The 15735-nt window shown below is 36.1% G+C and overlaps 1 protein-coding gene across 5 annotated transcripts in view; it reads left to right on the forward strand.

The window, feature by feature from the left end:
• The window catches only part of DLC1 (DLC1 Rho GTPase activating protein), a 310261-nt gene that overhangs the window by 131508 nt on the left and 163018 nt on the right, over positions 1–15735 (forward strand). For 4 of the 5 annotated variants that reach the window (XM_048941137.1, XM_048941134.1, XM_048941133.1 and 1 more), the window contains one exon: positions 14351–14500. In XM_048941137.1, the coding sequence (XP_048797094.1) occupies positions 14390–14500 (111 nt within the window). In that variant the 5' untranslated portion in view covers positions 14351–14389. Of the gene's footprint in view, positions 1–14348; positions 14501–15735 lie in introns of all 5 variants that reach the window. The other variant, XM_048941136.1, reaches the window with a different exon arrangement.

Raw genomic sequence — 15735 nt, forward strand, 5'->3', positions numbered from 1 at the left:
ATGGGGTTATGTATGCATACAGTTATGTCTGAAAAATATATATATATATTTTCAAAAAATATCCCATTACCAAAAATCACTGTGTTGCACTGGGTGCATCTCCCAAGATGAATAATTTCTGAAATATGAATCATGGTGAAACTAGTCCGATTTTAATCCTGAAAAGCGAAGCATCCTAAAATGAAAATTTGTAATTTGTTTTGTTGCTAGCAAAAAAAAAGAGGAATATAAGGGTAAAAAAAATGCTTCCATTTAGGGCAGATTTTGAAAGAAGCATTTTTACTTGATTCTTCAGTGGTTTTATACCTTTTGCTTGAGGACATGCTGTTGTTACTACATTATTGTTTCATGATTAATTAAGCTTTTTTTCTGTATATGTAAGCAAACAATTCTTAGTAACATAACATTAGGATTTGTATTGCATAGTCACAAAGGGGAATGAGTCACCTGGAAAAGAAGCCTGCCCAGCTGGAAACTGTGGAGGCAGTCCAGATGAAATGAAAGTGTGAAAAAATTATTATTATTATTGTTGTTGTTGTTTTTGTTGTTGTTATCATTATTATCATTACTATTATAAGAAAAAATGTCAATAATTATAATGGCATGTACTTATGCATCTTAAGAAACTGAAAAACTTAGGCTTATTAGACATTTTCATACAAAAGAACAACTAGAATTTGGGATTCAATTATTATATGAGTAACCTGAGTAAATTTTGCTTAAAAGATTTAGCATTTAAATTGTGCTTTACAGGAATCCAGATAAACTGAAATATGCAGATGTCTGCATGGGAAACATTAACACGTACCATCTGTTTTCTGTTTCTTCCTAATTCTTAATCATTCATTGGTTATCCAATTTACCAGCACTCACTAAATCTTGACATTTTTGCCTTTTTTTCTTTTTCTGTTTTTTTTCACAGGCCTATAAATAAGTGTTATATCAAAATATATCATAATATATCAAAATATGGGGGCGCGTACAAGAAAGATGGGGAGGGACTCTATCAGGAATTGTAGCAATAGGACAAGGAGTGATTATGGCTTTAAACTAAAAGGTAGATTTAGATTAGGCATTGTAAAGAAACTCTTGTGAAGTCAGTGAGGCCCTGGAACAGGTTGCCCAGAAAAGTTGTGAATGCCCAATCCCTGCAATTGTTCAAGGCCAGCTTGGATGGGGCTTTGAGCAGCCTGATCTAGAGGAAGCTGTCCCTGTCCACGACAGGATGGGATGGAACTAGAAAGTCTTTGCAATCCCTCCCAGCCCAAACCATTCCGTTACTCTATATTTATTTAGAATATCTTGGTTCCTATCATCTTGCTTCTTAACTGATTGATTTCACCAATCTTAATTTACCACACTATATTCAGAGATTCAGTAACACCAATTGAGTAGAAAGGGAAAGCTAATTATTTTACTTTAACTTGAAAGCTTGAACTACTCCCAGAAACACAATTGCTGCAGGTTATGCACCTGTAGGGTAGACAAGATCACCAGGCAGAAAACCACTACCAGACCTTTACCTGGTTCCTGTTTTTCCAGGTTGAACTTTTTCACCAATATTCCATTCCATTTTATTGCCATGTGGCAGTGGAGGGGAAGACTGACAAAATGGCACCTGACATGGAAGTGAATATGAAGCAAAGGTGTGGAATTGAATTACTTCTTGAGGAAAAAATGTCAACCACTGACATTCACCAACACTTGGTCTCCATAAACGTATACCAAACAGTGGATGTGAGCGCAGTGTGGTGGTGGATGGCACATTTCAGCAGTGGTGACAGTGCCAGTGGATCATCTCCTCTGGTGCCGGTTTTTACAACAGCAGCACTCAGGCTCCTTTTCACTGCTGGCAAAAATGCGTAGCTAATGGTGGTAATTGCATTGAAAAAGTGTTTTGTAGCTGAGAATTTGCTCTGAAAGTGTTGTTGTGCTCTTTATATCTGCTGTAGTTTCTATGGAAATGAACAGGATCATTGTTTTCAGGGTAACCTATGTATCACTTACTATAATCTGTTCCTTTATCGTTAAAGATTGCAGTAACTTTTTCATTATTTGAAACTGAAGTTGTTCTGTAACAGACTATAACTGTTTTGCTAAATATCCTATTTGCTGGACAACTATACTATAGCCCTTACCACAGCTCTACTTACTAATCTTCCGCTCAATCTTTTGAGTGAGGCTTAAATCAGAAACTAACTTTTAGATGCATTACAGCTATGACTTATTCAACAGGTCTGAATAAGGCTGATAGGACTTGGCAAGAATTTTCATTCTGTGCCTCCAATGACCACATTTATTTCCTGGTAAAGTCCACTCATCTCACCTGTGGATAATGTTAAACAGTCCTGCTAATTGTCCCCATGCTTCTCTCAGTTTTGCAGTTGTCTTCACACACTGGTAGCTCCTCTCTGATCATTCCAAGCTCTTCTTGCTTGGTTCTCAAAACTGTGAGGCCACTACTGATCTTAGGCTTACTGTTATTAGATAACTATTGTGATTACCAAAATTATTACCTGAATGAGCTTTTCTAATCTCACTGTTTTCTACTATTTCATTACAATTTTTTTTTAGACCTCCTTTAAGCATCCTTACATTAATTTGCCATTGAATGAGAAGAGATTCTTCATTAGCATGAGATGTTAATCAGATAGCTCCCTCCTGCACTAGCAAATCTTGGGAAATCTGAGCTTTTTTTTTTTTTAACAGAAATTCTACATCAAGATGGGGTGGCATAATTGAAAAGACACATTTATTTATTTATTTTAGGCAGTTATGTCACTTCCAATTATTTCTATGTACTATGATGAACTATGTATCATCTACAGCCACATGTGTCATGAAGAACGCTGACTTTGTTCTCTGTTCTTACTGTGGCTTAGTGGTTATAAACAGGTGTTCTATACTGCTTGATTGTTAATATTTTTACGGTTTTAATAGCTTATGTTCTTGATTTCCTTATGCCTATATTTTTTTTTAATCAGATATGCAGAGCCATACTCAATATGTTGAAGGGCGCTATTCTATTTCCGTCCTTCCTCAGTATTTACTTACTGTTCATTGCAAATGTGCTTACAATGCTGGTTTTTTTAAAAAAAAACTCAATCATTAATAAACCACAAATGTCAAAATTGTATTTTTCATTGACAAAATACATACTAACACACCACATAATGCAGCAGAAAAATTAGGTGCCTGTGGCTCAAGGAGACAGACAAAAAAAAAGTGTAGAAAAAAATCCAACGCTCCTGAAAACTGTTGTCTCCAAATTTGAAGAGATAAAAATATGCTTAGATAAACATTTATTTTCCAGAAAATAACTTTAATATTTCAAGCTGAAGACATTAAAGGAAACTTTATTATGCTATTCTCAGTCCTTCTCTCTTTCTTAAAAATTCAGTTAAGTGTAGGTATGTTGAATTAGAGAACTATGATTTGTGATCACTGCCTCAACCTTAGAACTTAGAATTTATATTACTGCAAAATTGTGTGGATTATTAATGACCCATTTTGTGACCCAAAGTCAAGAGAATTAACAGAAATGGCTTATGACAGGTAAGCCCATTTCATAGCCACAAACACTGGTTCTGATTTTTCTAGTGACCTGGCAGGGTGAATTAAGCAATGTGCAAGCCAACTTTTTAAAAAATACTTTAAAAATTAGGTAATTTGATTTGTGTGATTCTTTTGAAGCTGGACTGTTGATATGACTCTCATAGCATGAATGAATGGCTGAGTTTCCAGAAGAGATCCAATTGAATCTGGATGACTAAGTTTCTACATCACATATACAAGCTAACAACCTTTTCAAATACCTTCTCAAAATGGTGATGTTCAACACTTTTTAAATATTTCTTACTATGTGCTATTTATATCTGAACTTCTTACACTCCATTAACAAAATGAAACTTCAGGCAACTTGTGAAGAACAGAAAGCACAAGAATCCCAATTTTGTGTTCTCCTCAGGTGTGTTTCTTGTTTTTTTTATTGTTGCAGTTTTCTGTTTTTCCTGTCCAAAACACTACTTTCTTCGATGCCATTTGCATCCTATTTTCTTGGCCTGCTCCAGTTTTATTCCATCTCCCCCCCCCCCCTTTTTTTTTTTTTTTTTTTTTTTTTAAGTGCAGTTTTTTTCAGTGCTTGTGACATCCTCCTTGAGTGTTTGTAGCTGTGTTTCTGTCCAGTTAAAATCTACCAGGAACGTGGTACCAAGGTCATAGAAAGGTGCTCCTTGACAACACTGTTGCTTTTTTTTGATGTGAGAAACTGAATTTTTTTCTTTCCTTTTTCTGGTTTGCCAGAGTTTGTTTCACATTTTCATTCAAAAATAGTCTTTTCAACATAAGTTTTTACTGCAAATATGGCATAGTTACAAATGTTACATTTAGTTTCAAAATTTTCTATTGTTTTCTGAGATTTCTAGTTGTAATTATTGTAATTCTCCAGGTAATTAACTTTTGTCTACTGGCAAGCAGTATGTATTTAGGTGAGGGGAAAAAATGAAAAGAAATTAAAACTTTACAATTAAATCATTTAAAGTATTTTCAGAATTTTTTAAGAGTAACATTGTATTTACCCCAATGAGTTTGTTGAGCTTTAGATAAAGCATTTAATTTTTTTTCCCTAGACCTGTAATTTTTTTGTATTTTATTCTGCCTCCTCTTTAAGAGAACTCTAACTTAAACCTGTGATTTGGTAGAGCCACATGTGGACTAATGTTAAATTTGAATCCATTATTTTCCCTGTGTGTATATATGTATGTATACATGTAAATTGTACGTATGATAGAATCATATAATGTTTTGGGTTGTAAGGGACCCTTAAGGTCATCTAGTTCCAACCCGCCTGCTATAGACAGGGACACTTCCATCTAGACCAAGTTCCTCAGAGCCCCATCCAGCCTGGCCTTGACTGCTTCCAGGGAGGGGGTATTCACAGCCTCACTGTGCAACCTGTTCCAGTGTTACACCATTCTCACAGTAAATAATTTCTTCCTAATACCTAGCCTAAATCTACCCTCTTTCAGTTTAAAACCATTTCTCCTTGTCCTGTCACTACAGGCTCTTCTAAAAAGTTCCTCTCCAGCTTTCCTGTAGGCCCTTTTCAGGTACTGGAAGACTACTATAATGTCTCCACGGAGCCTTCTCTCCTCCATGCTGAAGAGTCCCAGCTATCTCAGGCTGTCCCCACACAGGAGGTGCTCTAGCTCTCTGATCATCTTCATGGCCCTCTTCTGGTCTTTCTCTAATAATTCCATGTCGTTCTTGTGTGTCAGAGGCTCTGGAACTGGATGCAACACTCCATGTGGAGGTCTCATGAGAGCAGACCAGAGGGGCAGAATCTCCTCCCTCAACCTCCCTGGATTCAATCCAAGATATGGTTGGCCTTTGGGGCTGCAAGCACACATTGCTGGTTCATGTTGAATCTTGTATCTGTTGACACTCCCAAATCCTTCTCCTCAGGGCTGCTTTCAAGCCATTCTCCATCCAACCTGTATGTGTGTTTGGGATTGCTCTGACTCAGGTGTAGGACCTTGTCATGGTTTTATGATTTTTGGTCATCAGTATTCCACACCATAACATCATGTAATGCATTGGGGGTGGGGTTTGATATCTGCCGAATGTTCGTCCGTCGGAGAAGAACTACTTTTCCCCAGGAGACTTTGCGGTCAGCAAGGGGATATAACTCCAAGCAAGGTCACCTGATCCTTCTTCTTCGCCTGCTCTTCGCTGTCTGCGCTTCGCTATCTGCGCCTCGCCGCCTGCGCTTCGCCGTCTGTACTTCAGTCACTCAACTGGACTGCACTTCTCACCCCAGCATTGTGGTGAGGTCTATACAATTCAAACAGACTCTCTCTCTCTCTCTCTCTCATTGTATTTTACTAATACTATATTTAGTAAAATCATTTGTTTCACCTCAGATCAGTGCTGTTGTTTTCAAGTATTTTGGGGTCCCCTGCTTCCCCTTTCCCAGAGGCGCGGATCCGCAGATCCCTCCGCCCTGCTGGTCACGGAACTGGGCCGGACCAGCCCATAAACCGTTGACAGACCTTGTACTCGGCTTTATTGAAATTCATGAGGTTGGCATGGGCCCACCTCTCAAGCCTGTCCAGGTCCCTTTGCATGCATAACTATGATCATATTTACAATGTAGATACATTGAGACCCAGTTAAAACTGAGTTCCCCTGGATTCAGACTGCCAGGTTCCTGACTGTCGTCTACCTGGACATTTTGTAGATATATATGCTGACACTGACTGACCAACTGAACTTGATTTGAGCATCATCAGTTGTTTCTGAGAGATAAGTTCTTCTCTCCTTCTCTTCCTGGGAGACAGCAGCTGCAAAGGAAAGCTGTCAGTCATCAGCTTCCCAAAACAGAGATGTACAGACATGTAATTACACTGCAGGCTGAGCTGAGAGGTAACAGCTTGTCTTTCCGCTGGGACCATTACAGAGCATCATGCTTTTCCTTCCTCTTGATCCTGACTGTCAGATCTGTACATTGACATTGTTACCTGCTGCAGCCTAGCTGAAACTCTGAGAAACAAAAAAAGCTGCTACTTCCATTCAGTCTGGCCCAACTGAGCTCAAGTCCTGCTAATGCATTGCTTGTTACCTCTTCATTGGGTGCTAAGAGGTTCAGGTTTTAGCTTGTTTACTGCTTATTACTGTATTGATTTTCAGTATAAACACAGCCTGTATTTTTTAGGTAAACGTATTGAGAATTCAAATATGATACTGGTATAGTATACAGACAGATCAGTGTTTCTAAGGAGTCTCCTTTCTTTTAGTATTATGTTTTCACATTTCATAGTAAAAAAGACTTAGGTGTTTTGAGAAGCTTACTTCTTCAGTGTCTTACTGTAAAAGCACATCTGAAGTAGATAAATAAGAACCACAGAAGAATAAAATCTAGATCTGGTTTTCCATCTAGTACCTTTGCTTGTAATTTAGGAATAAAGTGGAAGCAAGAGTCCTGAGCCAGACATGGTATAGGTCATACAATACCCAGCAGAATACTATTGGAGCTGAATTTTCTCTTCAGCTGCAGTAAATTACAAGTGTTTCTAAAAAGAGGGCTATTTAGTTTCAAAGCTATTTGCCTTACTTCCTAAAAAAGAACAGTTACCATGTGATAGATAGTAATTAGCTTGGGGATGGACATGATTCAGGGATATTACTAGCAAGCATTTTACATGAGGCTATACAGAACAGTGGGAATACGTATCAAATAGCAGTATGAAGAGTAAGTGAAATGCAGTCTTGCACTACCAGTGACATTTTTTAACTAGTTCCCATACAGTAATGGAAAAAATAGGGGCAGCCTTAATAATTGGTTAGAAGGGACCTTAGGAGGTCTCCTACCTCCTAAGTCCAACCTCCTGCCCAAGTAGGGCCAGATCTGAGGTCAGACCAGGTTACTCAGAATCAGGGTCTTGAAACCTGAGGACATGTAGTATCTCTGGGTGACCTGCTCTACTGCCAGCCTGTCCCAGAGAAAATGTTTTTTCCTTTTATGCATCTTCTCTTCCTTGAACTTCGGTCCTTTGCTCCTTGTCCTGATCTCATGCACCTTTACAAAGGCATTGTCTCTGCACTTTTCATTTCAGGGGCTGCTGTGAGGGTGGTCTGAGGACTAGCAACACTCTGGGAATTGATAGTTTCCTGCAAGGCCCATAGTCTAGGAGATTAGCTGTATTTCAGCTGTTCTTGACAAGCATTCATCTCACCTGCTTCTTGTTGCCTGGAGATCTCAGTCTGCTGCCAATATTTTTTCACCTCACAAGTGCTGGGTAGTTGAAATGGCTTCAAATGACATTTATTTGCAACTACAGAATAATGCCATGAATACAGTGCCCTTAAGCATATTGGTCTTTTCCATTCCCAGTGATGAATTTTCACTGCAGGTGAAATGTAACTAGAAGGCTGATAGTTTTGCAAGTTACTCATCAGGAGCAGGGTCCCAGAGAGGCTGAGGGGAGATGTCAGAGTGGTAAGAAATGGGAGAAGCAGCTTCTGTCATTGCTGAGTGGCAGGTGAGTAATCAGCATAAACAAGAGACCAGGGAGAATGTCATACCATCTCCAAGAAAAAAAAAAGAAAACTGTCATGAAGACAGTTTTTTTTTGTTTTTTTTTTTGCTTTTTTTAATGCTGAGGAAGGTAACAGTAATAAAACCTTTTTTGCTTGGGGGCAGTTGTGGTGATTTGTAAGAGGAGCTGGATAGCCATCTGTCACGTATGACAGTGCTGTCATTGAGAGGCAGACGGATGACATGACATTTCAAGATCTTTTCCAGGTTTTTGGTTTTTTTATTATGAATTTGTGACTTTCTATTGTTAGCTCATTAATAGTGTATGTGAATGTGTAATGTTTAATATTGTGTAATATTTAATGCATTTGGAATCTATTTTGTTGATGGCTCCAGATAAAAATAATCACTAGAATTGGAATGCCGAAATTAGTGTTGAAAAAGCAGTAAATGTTTAAGTGTAAGTATTCATTTACTTAGAACAGAACTTATTCATTTAAATGCTTATGGAGAATTGCTTTAGCAGCTGTTACGAACTTCATCTTTGGGTGTGTATTTTACAATTTTGGATAGAAGTTCTGAGAGAAAACAAGTACTTAAAGTGGATGGCAGAGAAAAATCTAAGAAACTTCTAAGCAGCAAATAAAAGAAAATAAAGAAGAGTAAGACTGTTTGGGGTAACTTTGTCTTCTGGTTGTGTTACATGGCTTATGTCCTTTGATGTGAATGGACATCCCACCCCAGGGGCTGCTTTAAAGGCAAGTGTGCGTGCCTAAGAAGTTTTCAATGCCTTGCACTGTCCACACATCAATCCCATTAAGAAATATTTTACAGCTATAATAATTCTAGTGTGCATAAACATATTTCAAAGGCATACATGAAATAGCTGAATAAGTTATAAAGAAAAGCTGAATAACTTGTCTGAACCACAGACTTCTACAAAATTCCAGTCAACCACTTACCACATGATCAGACATTTAGCTTTGATGAATTTCAGATGACAATCTGCACAAGGCAGATGTTATTCAGTGATGTCTGAGGTAAACAAAGGTATTTTTTTTTAGGTTGCTTTAACTCAATCATGAGCCCTGCAGAAGGAATCTTCTAATTGCTGTAGAATTTTGGAGAAACTTGACTGCAGCAACTTGGCTATATAATGCAGGAGATACCTTAGTTGTAAGATATGGTTGGCCCAGCTTCCCTTAATTCTGTAACTTTTCAAAACCATTGCCATTTATTACTGTTTTCCAATAACTCAAACTTTAAGAGAAATATGCTAGATAAAGTCTTTTAGAGCCACCTAGAATTTTTCTTGATGTGACTGACAAGGAATAACTGTTCTTTTGATGAAGTTTACTCTCCCCAAGTATTTGGTCCCAGTGATGGTTTTAGGGGGCTTGATTTACGTATGACTAGAGTTTCATATGGTTAAGACATGAAATTTGGTATCAACACCTGCTCTTGTATTTTTTTCATTGATATGGTTTTGCTGAAGTTCTGAATATTCAGAAATGTCAGGTATTAACCAAACCTGAACTCTAACTATGTTTTGTTTTATTCACAAAATTTACCTGCCTTAAAGATCAAGATTTCTATCTGCAGCTCTTCAGTCACTAACCGTTGCTCTTAAAAATGTGCAGCAGGTTGTGACACAGAACTACCCAAAATTCAAATTTTATTATGCAGAAGTAATTTAATAAGAAAGTAATTGTTATCAAGTCAGTTCAATTTTCACGTGGGAAAGAATGAGATCTTTTCCAAGGAAACAAAACACTTAAAATCCTTTCAATGAGTATAAAAATAATTAGCAATGGATTTTCTCATGCTATCATATTCTTTTACAGACTGCGCATTTAAAAAAAAAAAGACTTTGCATAGAAGAGATATTAATAAAGATGAAATATGAACAGCACAGGAAAAGTTTTGTATATGGCAAAACTTCTAAGATGTTTGCTCTTCTATGTTTGGAAAATACCTTAACGTTCTTTTAATTTTCTGTACCACAAGTATCCTTTTTGAAAAAGCATAAATATTTCCTGGTCTTTTACTAACTGCATTACATTTTGATACTTTTCTCACTCTAATGGTACTAATTTGTTCCCTCATTTTTTTTTCTGCAAGTGATCTTTACTACTGCCAAATAGCAATCAGATGGAGAAACATTTAATGTTTTTGGTTTTGTCTGTCTTGGCAATAGGACTGTAAGCTGGTCTCCTTAAGGCAGAATATCCCAAGTTACATCACCCCGTTCAATTGGCATCCTTAAAATTCTTGTTTTGATACCTTAGCATTTTAATTGTTTAAGACTTTTTTTATTTCTCACCTGAATGAAGATAGTAGAATGTGGCTTACAGGATTTGATTGCTTTGTGATGCTGTGATACTGTTGCATAAATAAAGTCCATTCTGCAGAACAGCAGAATATCGAATATGTATAATATTCGTGATCGTGATTCGTGATAATATAAGTGATCCATTTAAAGTCTAACTCATCCTTTTAGTTTCACGTTTTCTGTGCCTTGGTCCCGGGTGTCCTTTCAGACACAGGGTTTCCTGAACTCTGTCACTGTGGTTGATCCACACCTGTCTACATCATATACCTTTCTGTGCAAGAGGCTGAGCTGGTCTCTCCACAGTGGTTCCCTCACCTCAGACTTTCCAAGACCTTCAGAGGTCTCCCCAATCTAGTCATGCCCCTGGGTACAAAGGAAGAAAGTATTTGTTGCTGGACACACCTTATCTTAGTTTTAGTCAATTGTTTCTTTCCTAGTGTCCTTCTACAGAAACAAGAAGGATTGTAATCTGTGTTTGGTGGACAGGACTAATGAATTTCCCATGTAAATTGCTAACATGAGAAAAATTACAGAAAAGAGAATGATAAATGTGGGCTCTTTTGTCTCTAGATTTCTAAATAGATGACTGGATACTCAGATGCCATAAGTACTGGGTTTGTTTCAGTGAGCTGCAGGTTATTACAAAATATTCCTACATTTTGCAATTCAAGTTATAAAAATTCTGTGGCAAATTTAATATAATAAGCTAATGTAATCTATGGTTCTTAATAGCTTCTCCAGGTAAATATTTATACTATTTTCTTCTATATTTAGAAGTGAATTCCAAATTTAAATCTATTATCAATGCATGAAGTTTCTTTGCTGTGCAAATCAGAGAGTATGCATGAGTGCATGTATGTGTGCTTATCTATATATGACTGTATACAAAGATACATAAATAGATGAGTAACAAGAAACTAAAATAAAAGACGGAAGTTAAATATTTTTATTGCTCCACTGCCCCTCCCCCCCCCCCCCCCCCCCCCGAAAAATGAATGATAACGTGGATTTCTTCAAGCGAGACCTTGTGGCAAACTTTACAAGATTAAGTAACTAGTTAAACCTGCTCCTCTTATATGATAATTTGTTATTGTTTTTAGTATAACAGCACATTTCTTCCATAGTACCTTCTAGAGCATTTTGATAAAGAAATAAAAGCAAATATGGAAAATATTCTGCAACCTGTTATGTTGCTAGGGTTGTGTACACTGAGTGGAAACTTTTCCTCCACACATACAAATGATACCTTATTTTTTCTGCCTACTGTTAGCAAGGAGATTGTGTTGTGTATGTTCATTTGTTTTAATCAGCTTTTTTCATTCACTGAAATTGCACTTATATTAATGAACAAATATCTTATCTTTAAAGATTGAGTTGACAGTTTACCCTGTAAACTTTTGCACTTTTTCCTTGAAATATTTGTAAGAGTTAATTAATCTTAATTTATAGTTTGTGAAAAAAGGACAAACTGAAGAAATTAATTTATAATTCTATGGAAATTGAAGTCTTAAGAAAATCTTCACTTTTTAAACTTTTATACAGATAATAAAAACTTTTCTATTATTTTATTAATGTTTGTTTGTTATTTTCTTCATGTAAAATGTCTATTTTTTCTCCAAGTTAGGAAAAAAAAAGAAAAGAAAAGAAAAGAAAAGAAATAATCCCACGCATTCACTAGCCCTCATTTTGTTGTATAAGGGCAACACGCTTTAGTTTTTTCTATCATTCAGTTATAAATTTTATGCTGATTAGCCTCTACCATGAGATATTTTCCAGTAAACTTAACAGAAATAAATGTCTAAGTTGTGTTGGGGAGCTATGTTTAAGGCTCATGTTAACAGAAGCACAAGTTCCCTGTAGATGAAGATTTTGCTGTGCATTCTTTACAACATGAGTAAACTGGCAACCACATCACCAGAATGGTGAACATAACTTCACAGTATAAAGAAGGCATGTCTGTTTTACTGGCAGGTTCTTCCTCTGCTCTGCTTTCTGAAATCATGCAGGTCAGATGAAATAACTGACCTTATTTTACAGACTTTGAACAACAATTTAAAATCAGTTAGAGAATGGGTGTCCAAACTTTTGCCTTACCTGGGCCCCACTTAGGATAAATTGTCTTGGACCACATATGGAAAATGTTATTTATGTATATTAGCAATATTACAACTTCTTATGTTTTAATAATTTAAAAAAAAAGGAAGAGCAACAAAAATCTAGTGGGATATTTGTTTTTGTGAAACAAGGCCTGGTTTGATGGAAGTGGTTGCAGTTCTCAATGACCTCTCATAATGTTAGAGATTTTTTGATGAAATTTTACTCTCCTTGTGTTTCATCCTCAACAATAATTGTACATACTGCCAAGAAGGGGTGATGTGAATAAGGCATGGCCGTGAAGTGAGGGATATCCTTCTCTAGTAAGAGAGGGTATAGAGAAGTGTAGTGAAAAGACAATTGGATATTTGATTGACTACCTAACTCTATACATTCCATTTGAAAACATGCAGGTAATGTATGTATGCCAACTGAAAATGGAGTCACAAATATACAAAAAAAATGATCAGTGTTAATAGCATCACAATGTTTGGCTGTTGCTGAGCTATGGCTTTGTGCCTGGGGCAAGGCTGCTTGGTGGGAAGAGCTGATGCCATGATGACATGGAGCAGGGGGCAGCTGCAGGGTGGACTGGACTGGATAATGTGCGGCCTGTAGGCAGTGGGCTGAATGAGTTAGAATAATGGTGCGTAGTTTCAATAAATTTGAATTGCTTAGGACGCTTACTTTCCTTTTGAAGATGAAACTTAATCCAAGTCACTGATTGCTACATTGTTTTGAGGTTATATTATCATAGGATCGTTCTAACCTCAGTTTAGATTCATCAGGAGGTCCTGCAAATTCATAAGCTTTTTCAAAAAGCCAGTCCAAAATATCATGCTCTAATATGAAATATAAAATGAAATACAGCTGCCTTCATTAGGGAATTTTGCTACAAATACTGTACGAAACTCTACTGTGGATTTGATATATTTGTGTATCTGCTGTTGTAAGATTTTATTTTTAAATAAGATCAACTCTGTCTTCACACATGTACCGTATAGGCTATATCTTATATGAACATCTTACTCCTACAGTTCCTCTAATTTGAATGGAGGTCATTTAATTCATGTTTAACAAAATCTCTGAAGCAGTCTATAATAAAACTAACAGAATCCTAACTGAATGGAGAAATATGGTTGGCTGAAAAACAGTTGGGTGACTATCAGAACTGGCTAATCTGGGCATTTACATTCCCTATTGCTTAGCCACAGTGAAGCAATTATAACACTTTTTTGTTGTTGTTGTTTCCCATTTCTTGAGGAGAAAAAAAAAATTGTAAAAATATTATTTCAAGTAAGTTGGTGGAATTTAACATCCTTCAACTTTCTTTCCAAACAGAGCATCTGCTATGCTGTGTTTATCGTACTGTTAATGTATCTCATCTGTATCAAACATTTCCAACCAAGACAGAAAACAGCAAGAGCTGAAACATTGTTATGCTAATGATCTTCACAAGGAATACTTGCAGCTATCCTCAGCTATAGAATGGCTTCTTTTAACTTCCTTCTCCTCAAATTTCAATCGTACACTAACTTTTAACATTTGAATTTGTACAATCAAATTAACTAACTTGGGTGGATTTTTGGAGTAGTGTTTAGAATCAATAGGTCTTTAAAGAGTAGGTGCACTATAGAAATAGCAACAATGGATTTGTATTAAGTGTGCACATCTGTCAAATTTATTTGCTGAATATATATTAAAAATAGTATAAATTGTTTTCCCAGCAGTAAATAAATAAATTAGTATCAACTGAAAAGAATAAACATTCATTACTTAAAGTTATTTCTTAATTTGATGTGAAAATACATTAAAAATATTATAAATTTTAATATTAACTTTTATAAAAAACTATTTCTAATTTAGTGATTTTATGTTCTCTTCCTTAGGAAATAACAGGAGATCGGGATCGGTCACAGCTAGATTCAATGGTGCTGTTAATTATGAAACTGGACCAGCTGGATCAGGATATTGAAAATGCTCTCAGTGCAGGTTCTTCCCCATCCAGCACTCCAACATACAAACGGAGGCATATACCTGTAAGTGGATATCTTCATTATTTTTCTAATTAAAATCTTTTCTAACTTAATCTTTAAAAAAATAATAATAATAAAATTTAATACTCCTCACATTTATCAGCTTGTTGGTTTCTTAATTAAAAAAAAAAAAAACAAAAAAAACCCAAAAAACTGTGTTTGTAAATAATTTGTCTTGTTTTGTTGTTTTTTTGTGTGTTTTGAAGGAAGTAGAAGTGGCATCTGGAATTTTCTTTCAGCATGTTTTCATTAAAGGACATTGTGAAAGTTCCCCAGATGAAAAATAAGGACCACACACTCAGAAAATGTCTAGCTCTCTTTTTTTATAACTTATTATAAATGCAACAGAGAGGCAGGATCACCCCTAGTCTCAGAGCACATGTTTATGTGTCACTTGACATTAAATAGTTTGATTTGAAAGTAATTATGAGCTACAGGTCTATCTTTTCTGTTCACTGGATGGTCCTGGAAATTTTTGGCAGAAATGTATGTATGTATGAAATCCTCCATCACTTAAAATAAGATTCTGGTGAAAATCATACAAGTTATCTTAATTTTTAAAATTATTTTCTTTGTTTAAATGATGTTTTTAAATAAATAAAATTCCTTGCTAAGAGTAGACAGAAGAGACTATGTAGGACACAAATGTGATGGATGTGTTCTTTTTTCCTGAAAAATGTTTACACGTAGCTGTAAAGAACCTGAAATGACTGACCCAAGGTGTTCTCATGCAGGCTTCCTGTTAATTTTATTCACATGTGTAGCAGCTGTTTTTCAATTTAAGAAACCTGAGAAATACTACCCCAAAATATCTAGGCTTATATTCAGATTGTTTGTTTTTACTGGTGATATTTTCTTCTAAAATATGAGAGGTTTTTCCCATTAAAGTCAGATTTCATTACTGCAGTATAGTCTAGTGAGTGGTCTATAGATGAGGAAAGCAGTATTTAGGTTTCAGTGGTTTTGGAAGATAGAAATAATCATTTTTATAGAATATTACATAAATATACCTCTGATAGTTAGAATTTTCCCTTTGGATTTCAATGTATTCACATCATCTCCTTGTGCACTGATGGAAGAGGAAAGCTCAAATATGACTCATCTTGCTAATGAATGTCAGCATTTTAGGTAACTTCATACAACAAAATAGGGGGTTGGGACAATCCATGTAAGTAAGCTTGTAAGACAATCAGAGGTGGTGCCTGTTTCCAAGCTGCAAAGAAGCCCACCAGAAAAAG

Source organism: Lagopus muta, chromosome 4 (assembly GCF_023343835.1).
Source record: "Lagopus muta isolate bLagMut1 chromosome 4, bLagMut1 primary, whole genome shotgun sequence".
In the NCBI taxonomy this organism is placed as follows: Eukaryota; Metazoa; Chordata; class Aves; order Galliformes; family Phasianidae; genus Lagopus; species Lagopus muta.